This window comes from Eschrichtius robustus, chromosome 13, assembly GCF_028021215.1.
Source record: "Eschrichtius robustus isolate mEscRob2 chromosome 13, mEscRob2.pri, whole genome shotgun sequence".
In the NCBI taxonomy this organism is placed as follows: Eukaryota; Metazoa; Chordata; class Mammalia; order Artiodactyla; family Eschrichtiidae; genus Eschrichtius; species Eschrichtius robustus.
The window spans coordinates 24,264,060-24,281,910 of NC_090836.1; the positions used below are offsets into that span (position 1 = coordinate 24,264,060).

General features: G+C 34.4%; 1 protein-coding gene across 8 annotated transcripts in view; it reads left to right on the forward strand.

Annotated features, from left to right (window-relative positions):
- CCDC91 (coiled-coil domain containing 91) overlaps positions 1–17,851 on the forward strand; it is a 367,017-nt gene that overhangs the window by 85,434 nt on the left and 263,732 nt on the right. For all 8 annotated transcript variants that reach the window (XM_068561504.1, XM_068561503.1, XM_068561506.1 and 5 more), the window contains 2 exons: positions 2,883–2,925; positions 4,975–5,053. In XM_068561504.1, the coding sequence (XP_068417605.1) occupies positions 2,896–2,925; positions 4,975–5,053 (109 nt within the window). In that variant the 5' untranslated portion in view covers positions 2,883–2,895. The remainder of the gene's footprint in view (positions 1–2,882; positions 2,926–4,974; positions 5,054–17,851) is intronic.

Here is a 17,851-nt window from a genome sequence, read left to right on the forward strand (position 1 = left end):
CCCTTTTATATTTCATGTTATATTTGCATGCTTTTCTTGCACACTGCCCTCCCCTCCACACCAGGCCGTAACTCCTTGAGGACCTTGAGTGATCTCTTCTATAGAGTTGCTTAATAAAAACGTTACATTACGTGTTGTGTATATGTTTTTCTTGGGAAATATCAGCAATATATTGAATACTGAGGATAGTTAAAGAGGGAATTAATATAATAGTGCAACAGAAGAGATTAAATTCAGATGTAAAGAAGCCTGAGAATTGTTAACCCTAGATATTATGAAATCTTTCAACATAACAAAGTATACATCTCGCCCCCTGCCATGACACAAAAGAACGAACTGCATGATCTGTCAATTTTTTGGCCAGGCTCATGATTCTATAACTTAGATGACAGATATATTTGGCATTGCTATATTATATTTGCAGTTTAATGGGATAATGTTAAATGCTAGAAATCTTCTAAAAGGTTTACAAATGCACGGTAGATAAAACAGTGTGCTCAATGTATTGGACTAGCTAAATCCATAAAGAAGCCCACATTTGTAATATTTCCTTTTAAAAACTAATTTTTAGTTTTTGTATTTTGTAAAATTGATTTTTACAAATCAGTGTTGTTAATTTTGCTTCCTCCTGCTCTTTAAAATGTTCAGAAGGAAACAGAAACTATTTCAGAATTTGAAACTAAATTATTCAGAGAAAGGATATTGCTTTAAAATAATAATGTTTATTTCTCTAGTACTGTATTTTAAGAAACTCAGGACACATTTGTCTTTTAAAATATATTAATATTTCTTTGAAAATAAAGTACAGGAAGACTAATCTGCATTTTAATATGTAATAGTTGCTGGGGTATGTAAAGCATCCATGGTCACTAATACGTTCTTTTGTAGAGCTAAATCAGTACTTAGGAAACTGATGGTATTTGGTTCATTATCACAGGCAAACAAGCTGAAATGATTGTTAGGCATGGGTATTTGTTTTTGTTTTCAAATTTTCTGGCACCTTACAAATAACTTATTGGGATATGACTTACGAAAACACACATAGAAGCATTACTCTAAAAATTCCATTATTTTGAAACCATGTTATTTGGGTACAGTGTTTGTAGATGCTAAAAATATCTTTTAATTGTCTCCTGAGATTCGTGGGACACATGTGGAACACACAAACTTGGTGTTTATAGTTTGACTCGGTTAATTCTCAGTATCTATATCACTCTTCTTTCATAATTTCTTCGTGAAAAATGTAATCACATACAGATTTCTATTCGCTTGCAACACAGAATTAATGTGAATTCCATTTCAAACTAACCACCATCAAAAGTTTCTGAAAGTCTGGTTTATATTTTTTAAGTGTATGTGGATGAGTTGCTTAGCTTTGATTTTTGGAGAAGTACATCTTTTAAAAATTTTTCAACAGATTGTTAAATTGTGGGTAATGGTGACAGTACTGGTGTCATATTCTGATTAATTTAATGTAGTCCCTTTTTATAATGTGTTTCTGTCTACATATTCCTTATAGTATCATTACCTACTGAGTTTCTGTGAAAATAAATTTTCTTTGCCTATTAAAACAAAGCAATCCTTGAGATTGTTTTTTACTGTTTATTTTTCTTTGACTATCTTTGAGTTTTAGGTTTGAAGGCATTAGTATTAATTTTAGTGACAAGGCAAAGCATGGCTGTAGATAACTACTGCTTTATAACTCAAAGCAAAATGCCTTAGAAAATACCTTTAGAATTAGAGCTTAGCATATGATTTAATTTGCTTAGCTGTTTTTTTTTTTTTTTTTTAGAAGTTGGAGAAGATTGTTTTTCTGTAATCAAGTCCATTTAGTATTACTGGGTCAAGAACACTATAATTAATATTTGAATATGTTCACTTTTGAAAGATAGAAAAGGAAACCAGTTATTGAACAGAGTATCACTTCACAATTTATTGTGAATTTATTTTTTGTTTTACTGTATATCACCTACCTATTACTCATTTTACCTTTCCAGGTTTTTTAGTTCTTTCACTGTTTGTTAGATAAAAGCATCTCCTTCTTATTCTTTCTTTCTTTCTTTTTCTTTTTTTTTTAAAAGCCCAGGCACTCATGGTTGTATCCTTTTATTTTTATGATGTGCATTAGGACAAAATAAAGCATGTATTATCCCACTGCTTGTGTCTCTTACATACTTTAAGGGTAAAGAAGAGAGGTATTCTGGATATTCGCTTGTGTTTTTCTCTTTCCTGGTCTCCATGAATACATGACTTGATTTATCTTGATCAGCCTAGTAACTTGCTCCACATTTTTCCAAAAGTGCAAAGCAGTTTCAGCTAAAAATACACATATCAAAATGCTCCAGAAGTTGTGGCCACAGCTCAAAAATGCTGATCAATTTTGAAAATCTAAATCAACCTCGGCCATGAAACCGAGGGAAGAACCTTTGTGGTGTGGGACAGATTTCCAGAAATTCACCACAGTCCTGTTCTTAACTGGAGTTTGTGCTGATGTTGCCAGACAACTGAGGAATAGATGCAAAAAGCAGGAAGCATTATTGAATTGAGCCCTAGTGCCAATTTGGGAAAAGCAAATTAAAATGTAAAAGAATATTTTTCCACTCCTGGCGTCTCAACATAAAATGGCAAAATACATGGTTGCTGAAAAAGTCACAGGAATTGTTAATTTTGCCAGAATGGCTAATTTTGCCAAAAAACCTCAGTCTTTTTGTGTTAAAAATACATATGCATATAGTTAAAGTACATTTTTTAACCCAAATGAAATAGTTTTAATTTATAAATCAAAAAAAAAATCAAAATGTATATATACCTTTAAGTGAGAGAAGTGTTTTGACATAAATGACTGTGTGTGTGGGCTTGTTTCAATGTCTTCTGTTTTTCAGGTGCACTTAAAGAATGGATGATGATGATTTTGGTGGTTTTGAGGTATGTGCTGTTATTTACCTTACTTTGCTTATGTAATTGTTTTAATTTTGTGGGATTATAACAGAGTATACTAAATGTATTATTTATCATTGGTGTTCATGATTCTTTCTTGATCATTTTGAATATAACTCTGGAATAAAAAAATGAAATCAAGAAAAATTAAAATATATTCCCTCTGAAAGTTAAAACTGATTTATTGTTATTGAACACTTGGTCATGACCATAAGAATGGTTTAAATTGAGGTAGTTAAGTACTACTAGTGGAAGCAGTAAAGAAGAAGTTTGAGAAATTGTCTGCAGATGATTTTGCTGGGATACATGTCTATTAGGAAATACTTGTGAGATGAGGGATGAGTATTGAAGATCTGTCACATATTTTCATGCTTACACCTGTAATGAGTTGATTTAGTATATTAAGTACACGGCCTTTTGGTGGCTTATAGAGCTAATTAGTATGTTTGCGCTGTTGGATTATTCTCTTAGGTTTTAGTTGGATGCTTTGTAAGGAAATTGTTAGCTGAAGAAGCACTGTCTTTTCCTTAATCCTTTTCAGTGTGTGTTCATTTTATTGAAATATTTTGTAACCCAGTTATTTTTATGGAGCCAGTATAGTCTTGCAGGAAAATCTCTGGATTAGGAGTCAGGATGCCTGAGCTCAAGTCCTGGAACTACCATCAAGTGAGCTCTGTGATTTTTGCTTTTTTTTGTTTCTAAGAAAGACCTTTACCTAATTTGGAACTTGGTGAAAAGGAGATTGTTAGAGATAGGGACTGTAATTAATGATGTTAATAAGAGAAATGAGATATTAAGTATATATCCAGTGCTCTGAACGTCATGAAAGAATAGTGTGCATTTAGGTTAGGATCATTTTCTCTTCTGTTGATCTTTAATAGCTGTTAATATGGAGATATTTAGAATATGAACTTACCTGTTTTCTTCATTTCATCTAACACTGTGTTTTGTTTAGCACATTTGTATATTTCCTGTATTTGCTTTAGTATTTTGGGTTTTGTTGGGTGACTGAATCTTATTTATGTTACTGAATCTTATTATGTTACTTGATTTATTATATCAAAGAAAAAACAGTAGATAGTGTTCCTTAGAGTAACAGTTATACTTCAATGTATATTCAGTGGATCTATTCCTTTTAATATTATATAGGTACAAAGTTAACCAGCCAATCCAATTTAATTATGGTTGTTAGGGTTCTTTCTTTCTGCATCCTGTTATAGAAATATGGAAGGTCTCTATCCTTGGGTATATAAACCATGTTTATTTGTCATAGTTTGTGGAGAGTAGCTACTGTATTCTACGTCACTTAGCTCCTGTGGCAGATTGCCCTAATTGACTTCTCCTTGGCTGACAACTCAATGCAGAATCCAAATAGAAATTCTGGCTCTTTTTTTCAATGATAATTTTGCTGTGACCTGAACACTTAAGAGAGAGAAAACTCTGCACTCTTACCCACAAACTCAGCATTCAGTAATTGACTGCCTCATAGTTTTAAAACTGTTTAATAGGAGGCTTTAATTTAAATGTCAGCTTTAGGAATTCTCTAAATGTTGAATGCTAGTAAGTTCAGCTGGTAGATTATTCAAGGATATGGATGAACCCTATTTCTTTAGATTGATCTCTTTTTGGTCTTGTGATAATTAATGAAAAAGATTTAGTCTCTAGACTTTTGAAGAAAAATGGTGTATTTTTCTTATTTACATAGGTAAACGCTGTGGTAGTTAGTTTAGAATACTTAAAGTTCACAAATGAAAATGTGATTAAGGATATATGAAATTAAATTTCATTGGCAGGAGATATACTTGAGAAAGGAAGGAAGAGTTTTACTCAAACATATAGAGCACAGACACTGGGGGTAGTGACTAGTAGTGGGGGGTGGTAGCACTGAAGACTGAAAAGCAACTGAGTATTCAGAGGAAATTTGAAAATGTGTGGGGTATTACAGAGAATTACATTTGCAGAATTGGGAGGCTTGATTGCTTAAATAGCATTTATACTTTTCAGATTTTCGAAAATAATTTTGCCTTTGTTTTATAGGCTGCAGAGATTTTTGCTGGTGGAAATGGTGAAACCCAAACTACATCTCCTGCCATTCCTTGGGCTGCTTTTCCTACAGGTACTACTATAGAGTAACTAGAAATATTTTTTTCTTATTCAACATTTCTGTTTTGCTTTCTTTTGAAAGCCCCTTTCCTACCTTTGCACTTTGCCTTCTTTGATCTGAAAAATGGAATGACCCAAATTTAACATAGTTTTTTTCCATAACAAATTATGGATTGCGTAACAAATTCTGCAATGGTGGCTTGAGGCATGATTCCAAAAATGATATCATGAACATTAAATAAAATTAAAGTACAATTGACATTTCCAAATTTGTCTTTGTTTTAGGAAGGTGAGGTGCCAACTAATTTTTTTAGAGTGTCCATTTCATTAATTAAAGACTCCTTCTTCTTAATATTCTAAAAATATTATAAAAATGATTTGTCATCCCCAACAGTATTTAAATTTAGAAGTTTTTCTACAGGAAAATCATTCAAAAGTATTAAGAATTAAGCCATCCAGGAAATTAAATACAAAAATAAATTCCATTATTGCGAGGTATTTTATGGAAGACCTAATGTTCAGTATTAATATAATTCTGTCTAAATAATACTTTGCATTTTCTTTTTGTTCTGCCAAATCATTGTATAGTCAGGAGTCGAAGATGAAAATATCATTCTTCAACAGCTCTGCCTCATCTTAGATTATTAGAGTTATTCATTCTACAAATATTTTTCCAACACTTATTATGCATGAGATACTGTGCGGACATGTCCTTTACTTCAAGGGCAGGCACATACATATTTGTAATATGAAGCAGATTTGTGATTTGGGAAGAATGATGATTTCGTCATCCATTCGTTTAGCAAATGTTACTTCATGCCTGGTATGAGTCAAGTACTGTCCTTGAAGCTGCGTATATATCATTGATCTGGGCTTTGAAGGATGCATATAATTTCAATAGGCAGAGATTGGAATGGGAAAAGATTCTGAAGGGAGAAAAATGCTTGGAATAAAGGTGTAGATGTGGGAAAGAGGATGGCACCATTAAGATGCCCATTCTTTTTGAAGGCTTTGTATGTGTTGTTTCCTTTGCCAAGAATTGCTCACCTTGCTTCCCACTGCCACTATCTTCCACTCCCTTATCATATAAACTCGTGTTTGTTTTATGTGTCGTTTCTTACTTTAATGTTTCTCTTTCTGGGAAGCCTTCCCAGAGAACCTTCTCACATCTATGTGCACCTATTTTCTGGCTTTCATGTTAGACTGTAAGTTTTGTAAGGTACTATGTCTGTTTTTCCTATTGTTATGTCTTAAATGCCGAACATAGTGCCTGGCTTATAGTTGGCCCTCAGTAAATTTTGTAGAAAGAATAAAGAAAAAACGAATTAATGAATGAATGAGTGAATCAGTAACTGAATAAATGACTAGACTAGGGTGACAATGGGAGTGGATAGGAAGACTTGAGATAGTGATATTTATATGATGGTTTAGGATTTTCAGTGTGCTATTATGTTTTGTTTATTGTAGGTAGGGCAACTACATTATTCCTGTCATACAGATGATGAAATGACAGTTTATAAAAAGTTTTGGAGCTTGATACAGATAACTATGTTTAGGAGTGAAAGTTATACTTTCAGATTCTATCTCAGTTTATTTTCAATAACTCTGTTTTTTGGAAAAAGCATCAGCAGGACTATCTGACTGACTGGCTGTGAGGGTGAAGGAGGAGTCAAAATTGATTTTTAATGTTACAAACCTCGGTTCTGGAAGGATGGTATTACCATGAACAGAAACAGAGAATTTAAACGAGTTGGTTTGGGGCAGTATGAGGCCTTAATGAATTTGTCTTAGACATGACTATTTAAAGTACCTAGAGTTCAGAGAAAGGTGGGCTGGACTTCTCTGTTTGGGAGTTTTTCCATTGATATGACAGTTGAAGTTGTAGGAGATCACTGGGGGAAACAACATGTAGAGATAATAGCCTTAAGTAGAGGAATTTGGATGTCCATAGTTAGAGAACAGGAGGAAGAAAAAGAGACCAGAGACTTGAGAGAGAAGGAGAGTAGGGGCTACTGCAACACAGACATAAGGAGTAGAACATTTCAAAGAAGGCATGGTCGCTGATGTCAAAGGCTGTAGGGAGGTCAGTGAGATTTGAGACTGAGAAAAACCCACAGACAGTCCTAAATGTCCTTGAAGGAAATGGTTTCAGCAGAGTAGAAGTTGAAGCCAGATTGGACTTCTTTACTTTGCATGAAAGCAGGAGGAGTGTTTGGTTTCCTATAGTTATTGTGGCAGTGTATTAAAGCATTGTATATTGTGAGCAACTTATTATTATATGTCACTTCTCTATATATCTGTATATTTGTAGGTCAAGTCCTCAAAGCCTAATGAACTAGAATTAAAGAATAACCCCTCTAGTGTTCACACACACACACACACACACACACACACACACACACACATACATTGTCTCTCCCTCACTGGAAAAAATCAGAGCTGAAGAAAGTACTCTTTTTGGATTTCCTCAGTGACTTGTAGAAGTGAAGGAAAACAGATCTGGCCAAGAGCTGAAGTTAATGGCATGTCAGGTGTTTGCTCAGCGAAAGCAATCTTTCTCCTTTGTTGAATATAGTTTGTCTTCCTCTGGCTGCTGGATTCTGCCTCTGATTCAGGTATTTTGAAATTGTTTAGATAAGAGTGATGTGAACAAGCTGATTAGTGTAACAATTTAATCATTTCCGCACTAAATCCAGAAAAGATAGGAACTCTTTAAGAGATCTAAAGCAGATTCTTTCCAGTTTAAGAAGACTAGTATTCTCCTTTTGTCTGTTTTTCTACCTATACTCTAGCTGTCTATAATCTATATGCAAAATATTTTTAAGAGATGACTATTAGCCAAATTTTACCACAGCATAAAATCCAAGAAGATTATTCAGAAACATTTGGTTTAAATCTTTAAAGTGCTTTGGGGAGAATAGAAATGTTCATTCTTGGGGTTAGGATAAATGATTGTGTTAAGTACGGAGTGTAGTGGCTTAGTGTGCCTAGTGATTACCCTGCTTTAGGGCTGGTGGTTAGTTGGAGGATGATTTCATAATAGCAACTGGGATAACTTGTCTCTCAGAATGTCTGTTTTTAGCGTTCAATACTGTTAATGAATTGAGGTACCTTGGGACGTGCATTTTTCTGTAATATTAGCATCATTTATGTAGTGGGAACTTTTAAAATACCAGATTATTTGCAATGCTGATAATGAAATTAAAAAATTGCCAGTCAGAATAAGTGAAATGCTCATGTTGGTTCTTTACACAAATTATTGTCTCTAGGCCCCGCCCTCATCAGAGGTGTGGCATCTAACTTATGATATGTATCTCTACACTTCCTTTATCAAAGGAGTTGGAGAATGTAAGTGATGAATGAATATGAAATTATGAATCTCCTTTTTTCCTCTTTCCTTTACGCTCAATAAAAGTGTGATGATTATTATTTCATTTCAGTGAAAGCTACTCGATGAGAAGAATTGCCTCAATCATTTTCCTCCCTATTTCGTAGCCTTACCCTCTAGCTTGTCTCCATGGCTATTGTTTGAAGCCTGTGAGCCAAACTGTGATCTACATTGTTTCTAGATGATGTCTGTTCCTATCTGTTTGCCATTGCTTCTGGTTGTCACACCTTCCCTCAACTCCAGTCTGCTTACTTGAGTCTTATTTTTTTCTTTTAAGAAAAAACATAGTGTTTTCACTGTTTGTTCCATATCTCATAATTGCTCCTTCTTCTGAGCTACTGTATCATTTTTTTCTGCACCATTTGCTTGGCACTTAGCTTATGCCAATTTGTATTTTTTAAAAATTGTAAAATACATATAACATAAAATTTACCATATTAATTAGTTCTTTATTAATTAATTTTTTTATTGGCGTATAGTTTATTTACAATGTTATATTAATTTCTGCTGTACAGCAAAGTGAGTCAGTTATGCATATACACATATCCACTCTTTTTTAGATTCTTTTCCCATATAAGTCATTACACAGTATTTATTGAATAGAGTTCCCTGTGCTATACAGTAGGTTCTTATTAGTTATCTATTTTATATATGATAGAGTATTGTATATATAGTATGTAAATATATGTATTATATGTATAGTATTTTATATATAGTCAATCCCAATCTCCCATTTATCCTGCCCCCCCACCATATTAATCAGTTTTAAGTGTACAATTCAGTATTTTAAATTATATTCACATTGTTGTGCAACTAATCTCTAGAACATTTTCATTTGTAAAACTGAAACTCTATAGCCATTAAACAATAACTATCCAATTCCCCCTCCCCCTGTCCCTGGCAACTATCATTCTACTTTCTACCTCTATGAATTTGGCTACTCTGGATATCTCATATAAATAGAATCATCCAGTATTTTTCTTTTTGTGATTGGTTTATTTTACTTAGCATGATATTCTCAAGGTTCATCCATGTTGTAGCATGTGTCAGAATTTCCTGCCTTTCCTAGCCTGAATAATATTGTATGTACAGACCACATTTTGTTTATCTGTTCATTCATCCGTGGACACTTGGGTTGCTTCCTTTGGCCACTGTAAATAATGCTGCTATGAACATTGGTGTACTAATTTGTATTTTTAAAGATACGATTTTATCAGTATGACTTCCATCTCTGCATGTCTACTTTAGTCTAAGCCTTGGAGGGCAGAGACCATGTTTTAAACCTTTTTGAATCATAAGTACCTAGTATAGCATTGTGCCTTGCTAATCAGTAATTGTTTCTTGATAATTAATAGAGCAGATTTACTTTCAAGTAACTCTTTTTGCTTATTTTAATCTTTTGAGGGTATTTAAATAGTTTTTTAATCACAAGTTAGAGGAAGGCAAACTTAAGCTTTCTTTAAAAATTATAGTAATCTTGGAAATCTTAGATAATTATTCAAATATGGCCAAGAAGCTGTTTTCTCTAGGGCTCAGTTAACTTTCCTGGTCATTCCCAATTCAGACAAATAACCTGAGGATAATGGTTAGTAAGAGTAGTCACAGATTCTCAGAAAGAGAGAACAGCTATTTTGCTATATTTTTCTAATTTTTTCCCTGGTCCTACAGTGTGTCGGCAGATAACAGTAGAGGACAGCAGAGTTTAGACTAAATTTTAGTTCAAAATATTAGGAGTCTAGAAGCAGCAATAATAGTATCCAGTTCTTTTATCTCCTTTTTAAAATATTATTCTTCTAAACACTTTTCCCAAAGAAAAATCATTCCAGATTTTGCATAGCATAAGATATCAGGAAGTTTTTGAATTTGCTTCTCATAGAACTGTATTTTTTAGAAAAAAAATTTTTTTTGGCCAAGAAGTCTCTTGTTTTTTCAAAATCATTCTCAAACAATTAACTATCTTTTGTAAATTTTTATAAAACTGGTAATACTCTGCCTTTTAGGAAACTAACTTTTTGAAATGAATGTCTGTCTTCTGATATACACATGTTTATGTACATACAAATGCAAATGTATATATATATATATATATATATCAGAATGTAGACATAAATAGATAGATAGATATTCTCATTTCTTCCTTTTTCTCCACTTTTACCTTCCAGTGCAAGTTATCTTTCCTACCATACCCTTTTGAAGGAAGGACTCTATCTTTACTTGACCTTACAAGTTCTAAGAACATTAGACTGTTAGTCTTAGTTTGGCTTTAGTACATGTTTGATTATGTTTTCTGATTGCAGCAGACCCAAAGTTTCAGAATCCATGATATTTATTTAAATTAATTATTTAGCTTGTTTGTTCATTCATTCACTAATTCACTCATTTATCACATGTTTGAAAATATACTGTGTATCAGACACTAAGTGCCATGTGCTGTGGACCAACTTATGCCACTTTTGTGATACCGTATGAAACGTGTCATCTCAAATGACAAGGTGTCTCATGAAATGTAATGTTAATACTAGCAAGTGCTTTTATCAATAACTTTAGTTTCAAATCTGTGATAGAGGTTGCATGAAAAGTATATTAGGTCAGAAAGTGTTGTCATGTTGCCATTGTATACAGTGTGGGTGGTGCTGTTTTAGAGGCAAATGACTGTTCACTTTTTACTTTAAACTGTATAAATATAAATTGCCTAGAAGGCGAGGTGGGAGGCAAAACCTTGAATACTGTCCTTTCCAACATGTTTCTAAGTTCCTTGCAGCACTACACAGACCACATTAGACTGCATTGACCATCAAAGGGAAAAACAAGTGGTCCAGATAGATACTTTAATCCAAATTAGCTCCTTCAAAACAGCTTATATAGAGGGCAAACTAAACTGTCTTTTCACAAGCCGACCCTTTAGAAGGAATAATGGGAACTGGACCAGCAGATGTTGAACCAAATAACTTAGATGTGGTTCACTTTGCATCTGGAGCTATTTGCATACAAAGCCAACAGGAAAGTTCAAACATTTTTCTCAAGACATTGGCAGAGAGAAACCTGGAAGACAGATGCCTTTTGGATTTCATGGTTCAGTTTTTCCATTCTCCATTCTCCTGGCCAGGAAAACCTAGGACAACAAACCGGCCATTTTATTAATATCCCATTACTCTCCTTGCTAACCCTGTTTTTCCAGTAGAATCTGTTACACATCTATAAGAGCTCAGAACCTGAGTCCACACATTTTTGTTTGAGAAAAAATTGTGATTTTCTTTTTTTTCAGATTAATCTGTGGTTTTGTACATAGGGGTAGTAAACATTAACTGAATTCATTGGTCTGATCTATATTTGAGGTAAAATTTGAAGGTGACTTACTCCATATTCACATACTGTATTATAATAGGCAGTATAGGTAATGTTTGAGAACTTTTGTCGCTTCTACTTTGTATCCACATTGGACATTTTTTGCCGGGACATAAACTGGATTTCCATTGTAGTCTAATAATTTTGTAATATTATCACACTGGGTATTTGAATGGAAGATTGCCAGATAGCTTCTTTTTGCTGCTTCTTGTATTTTTTTCTTACCTCCCAGATTTTTAACTCACCTTTATTTTTTCTGTAGCCAGTTTTTCTAAATGATGACTAAGATGGTAACTTCTATAAAGCTGTGAGTTATGGCTGTACATGTAAGTATCAGTCCTTATGTGGGTTTTCAGTAATTTATGACAATTTCTGTCTTCATTAATGCATTTAATAGGAAATATATTAGTGATATTTTTTATGACTTTGAAGATTAGGTTTGTAATGTGGTTTAGAATCAAATATCTCTGACTATGGAATGAGGAGTTCTGGTTTTTGCCTTCAACTAACTGTGTAACTTCTCTGAAACTCAATTATTTAATCTATAAATTGAAGGGCTAGACGATATCTAAGCGTTCTTCCAGATTTTGAGTTCCAAGTTTATTTGTAGATTTTTTTCTGATTACAATGTCTGTAATATGAGTAGCTTCCACTAGGTGAATCATGGTACCTCATTTTAACTGAATGGTCAAACTGACAGTACTAATCTAATAAATTACATTTAGTCTAAAAACATAGCTGTAAACATAGAACACAAATGTTACTGTGAAGAACTGTAGTACTGAAGAGAAACTTGGTCCTTTTCTATGTATTTTAATTATTATCAATTACTGTTTAAATTCATTTTTTCTGGTGTTTTATGGTACAGTCTTTATCTCTTTTATCTGATTCTGAACTTGCTTATTAAAAAGACAATGGTTTGATTTTTAGAATATTATAGAATACATGTACAAATTTTTTAAATAGAGCTTTGTAGAGATTTTTGCACATTATTAAAAATGATGAAGTGTTGGCCGTGAATCTTTTTTCTATAAGATGAAGGTAGTGCTCTGATTCTTGATGATCACAGTGCTGAGTTAGCCAACACCACCACCACCACCAAAAACTTAGGCTCTGTCTTGCTCAGTAACAGTATAAGTCATTGTCAAATGTTCTTATAACAATACATAAATTTCTATATAGCTGTCCTTCTGAATTATGCTTCTTTGGCCTCAGAAAATATACTTTTTATTGTTTCTGACAGACAGGCAGACATACTCACATGTAGTACAAAAGGCATGAAAGAAAAGGGAAATAATATTAAAGGTATACAGTGAACATCTCTCTTTTATCCTAGTCCCCTAGTCCTACTCCCATGATAAAACTTGTTTTCATTTTCTTTTGTAACCCTCCAGATTTCTTCCAGGCATATAAAAATGTGAATGTATCCTCCTCTTCTTTTTACACAAATCATAGTATACTGTATATACATGCTAATGCCTCTTGCTTTTTCCCCACGCTAGTAGATGTTGCTATAGGAGTACTTCTAGATCTTCCAGATTCATTTTACTGGTTGCCTAGCACTCTTTTGCATGGATGTACCATTATTCGTGTAACCAGTTATTTTACTCCCGGTTTTTTGCTGTTACAAGTAACCCTACAGGGAATATTTTTGTATGTATTTTCCGTGAAGCTATTTTAATTTAGATGATAATATTATATTGTTCCTGTGACTTAATGGAAAGATCAGTTAAAATTAACAAATAGTTCATTTATTAATTTTACTAAAATGAGCACAGGACAAACATGTTCTCTAAATAATGTCAAATTTTATATTTATATGGTCACACATAAGACAATGTTGGCCACATTGAAGGTGATGCTAATTTTATGAGTATGTTGAAAAGAAAATCTTTAGCTGACTATGAGCAAATTAGCATGGTAGGTTGACATACTCTTTAGTTGTCATATTCTATTTTTTAATGTGTCAAATAATGTGTATTGCAGCATTGTTTATAATAGCCTAAACTAGAAACAACCCAAATGTCAATCAAAAGTAGAAAGTTTAATATTTTGGGGTATATTTATATAATAGAATACCATACACCTGGAAAATTAACAAACTACCACTGCACATAAAACATGAAGGAATCTCATGAACATATACACTGTTCTCACGATATCTTTAAAGGATCAATAAGAGGTCTCAGTTGACAAACTGTTCTGTAATTCAGATCCTAGTGCTAAAATCTGATGTCTAGAGTGTCAGCCTCCCTTTGGAGTCATGGAATTCTTGTTCTTCACGAGGATGAGGGCTCCGTGTTTTGGTCAGAGAGCTAGGCTTAAGACCAGTTCATAGTGAGCCCCATGTCTGAATCTGCCAAAGGGCAGAAGTCATCATCACCCTGTTTGTTCACTCAGGATGACATGGGGTAAAGAGTGGGAAGTAGACTTTAGATCAGGGAACTGTGGATGAATGGTGCAGTATGTGACTAGGAAAAATTTCTGACTTAAATTCTCTGAATGGAGGTCAGAGGCAAAGGCCAGACCTGAAGTTAACAGAGCTGCCTATGTCCCTCTCCCCCTTTACACCTTTACCTCTGAGATTCTTTTTCTAGACTCCTAGGCCTAGCTCTAGCTGGAAACAGTAAAATCTTCTACTGTGAGAATTTTCAAATGGCCAAACTGAGGATTGAGGGGCCCACGGGAACATGACACTGACAGGACAATAGGACCAGCATAACCAGAGGTTCTGACAGATGTGCCCTGCTGTACACTTGGCTCGATGTCTCTGGACTGTTGTCTCTCATGAACACTATTGCTAATATGCGTACTTTGTGCTCACTCAGGTTGAGTTTTTGAGCACTTCTTCCTTCTTTCTGAAGTTTGGGTATTTGATGTTCTGGAATAGAGTCTCCAACTCTCTGTGCTATTCTATTCCATAGACGTTGCGTTTCTGGTGCTTCCTCTTTAGGGAGTACCATGATTTCCTGAGACTTTTGAATCTTCTGTTCCCTCCTTGTGGTTTTCTGATCCACAACCCACCCATGAGCAAATACTGTGGGTTCTAAGTTTAATTAAACTTGGGGATCTTTTCACTTCTCTCTGCTTCCCTAGTTACTACTCCAGTCAAAGCCACTATCATGTCTTTTCTAAATGACTTCAGGAGTTTTTTCCCACTCTGAACTCTCTTAACCCCTTTCTTTAAGTGGCACCCAGAGGGCTGGGCTACAGTGAATACTTAGTAAATGTTGGCTATTTGTGGAATTTGATTTTAAAGTTTAGAAGTGTTTGGGATTTTTTCACATTTGTGGATTCCTGAATATCAAAGTATAAAACATATTATTTGACTATAATTTTAGAGATTGTAAATTTGACCTATTATTATAGTGTTTCCCTGAATATTTGTATTATTCTCTACATTGAGAACTAAAGGTTGTGCCTGTTATTAGGATATTATCTTGAATAAGTTATAGAAACTCATTGCAATTAAAAAATTCTGCATGATTTGCACATCATTATTGTGCCTTATCAAGGTATTAATCCCACTCTGATTTCCACAATTAATTTATGTGATACAGCCCATATTTATTAATTTTTTCTTTCTTATTAAAGCATTGCTGAGGTGAGGATTCAATTATTTTTAATAATTTCATTGTGAAAATTTCCTTCATTTAACTTAAAATTGAAAAATCTTTTGAGGTTTGTTTTCTTGAATTGAATGTGATAAAGACTAATTTTATTGTGGACCTCCTCAGATAGATTGTTTTGGATAACGTACCTTTAATAATGGCCAAATAATTTTAGGGTAAATGAGACAGAGATTGCTTAAAGTACTTAGAAATTAGAACAGAAAGATGCTTAGGAATATATTTTAGAACTGTAAATACATAGTGCTATTTTAAATACATAGTGCTATTTTTACCTAATCTTAATGCTATAGAAAGTTTGTCTGCCTGACATGAAGGTTTTGATTATTTTGTATCTATCACGTCTGAGGTCAGAATAAAGGAAACTGGGTAAAAGGTGATTCAGCTAATTTGGATAGAAATTTTAATTTAATTTGTCAGACATCACAGAGCTGACAAAATATTGTAATAAAATTTCACATGCAGTTTGGTTATTATGAAACCCTTTACCCAGCTAAATCAACTGTTATTTTCTCCTTCAACCATTCCCTTGACATTTCTGAACATACAGCAAGTAAAACAAAAGAAAATTTTTGCTGATAGAATTGCTCATTTGTCTACTGAATAAACAGTTATTGATTTTATCAACCTGTTAGGTTCCTAAAGGAACATTCTATAGTATTTTAATCCTTGGTCTTATGATCTAAACACACATACTTTGTTTTGATGGAATGTTTGATGAAATTTAAGAATTTCATTTCTCCGAAATTTTTAAAGATAGATTAGATTCTCATTTGGTTACCAGTCATTTTGTTTGAAGTCAGGGCATGAGACTATTTACTTTCTACTTCCTTTTGGTTCCCCCCCCCCCCCCCATTCAATAAGTATTTATTGTGTACCAAGTCCAGGGGGAACAATGGAAAACAAACAGGATAGACAATGCTATGAATTTGTTAAATTAACATTTGTCAAGTAGAGCACAGGCTGCCTCATGGTGAGTTGCATTCAGCAACAGACCGCAAGAGAAACTGAAATGAAGAAGTTTATTACCCACAGGTCCTGGAGGAAGTACATGGCATGCCTTGTGGGGCCACATGAGAAGGTCAAGATAGAGTGCAGATGGAGGGTGTGAAAGAATCCAGGGTCTATGCTTTTATTAGGGTCCCAAGGTGGAGGTTTTAGGGGTTCCAGGGCTAAGTCTGGATTGGGTGGTTCATATCAAAAGACAGGGAATAGTAAACTCCATAGGGGTCTTATCAAAGGGGTACAGAAAGAGAAGGCCCTGGGAGGCAGGGGAGACTGTTGATCACAAGGGCTGTTGGGGAAGTCATATTAAGAACTTAAATTTGCTTGTGACTCTGTGAGCTGTTATCTAGGGCACGTGCTTGCCCAAGAGGGCTAGTGGCAGTGTAAGGTCTCTGCAGGCCACTTGGCCAAACAAAATGGGTGTCGAGGTAGCAATATGGTGGAGTAGCTTAGCTAAACTCTCGACATACAAGATATCTGCCTTCACGAGTCTTGCAAGCTTGTAAGGTGCACAAAAATTAAATAATTACAGATAATTAATTATAACTAAGATATCTTTTTTAAGGGTAGATACAGGGTATCAGGATAGTAGAAACAGAGAGTGAAGTGGACCCTGCATTATAGCTGGGAAGTATATCAGACCACTGTCTGAGTCCAAATAGGGGTCAACAGGGCCCCAAAAAAAAAAAAAAAAAAAAGCCTATAATAGGGAGGCAGGCTTATCTGAACGAGCTGAAAGCTTTGCAGCAGAGAAGAGGGAGATGGAGAGAACGTTTCCAAATACTAACTTTTGGGAATGCCAACATTCTTAATTTTATGTTTATTTTCTGATTAAAATCTCATGATTGTTATTCTCTTTGCTCTATTTTGTTGGGTTTATTTTTGTATTTTTCCTAATTAAAATAATTTTTTGATGCCTATCTCTTTAATTTTTTTTTTAATTAATTAATTTATTTATGGCTGTGTTGGGTCTTCGTTTCTGTGCGAGGGCTTTCTCCAGTTGCGGCAAGCGGGGGCCACTCTTCATCGCGGTGCGCGGGCCTCTCACTGTCGCGGCCTCTCTTGTTGCGGAGCACAGGCTCCAGACTCGCAGGCTCAGTAATTGTGGCTCACGGGCCTAGTTGCTCACGGGCCTAGTTGCTCCGCGGCATGTGGTATCCTCCCAGGCCAGGGCTCGAACCCGTGTCCCCTGCATTGGCAGGCAGATTCTCAACCCCTGCGCCACCAGGGAAGCCCCCTATCTCTTTAATTTTAACCTTTCTTTTCAAATATAAGGATTCAAGGATATAATTTTCCCTCTGATTATTACTTTAGCTGCATCGTGCCAGTTTTGATTTTTTAAAAAATATCCTCCACTTACATATATTTTCTAATTAGGAGTCTGGATTATTCCTTGAGTTATTTTAAGAGTATTTCTTAATTTCTAAGCATGGGTTTTTTCTAG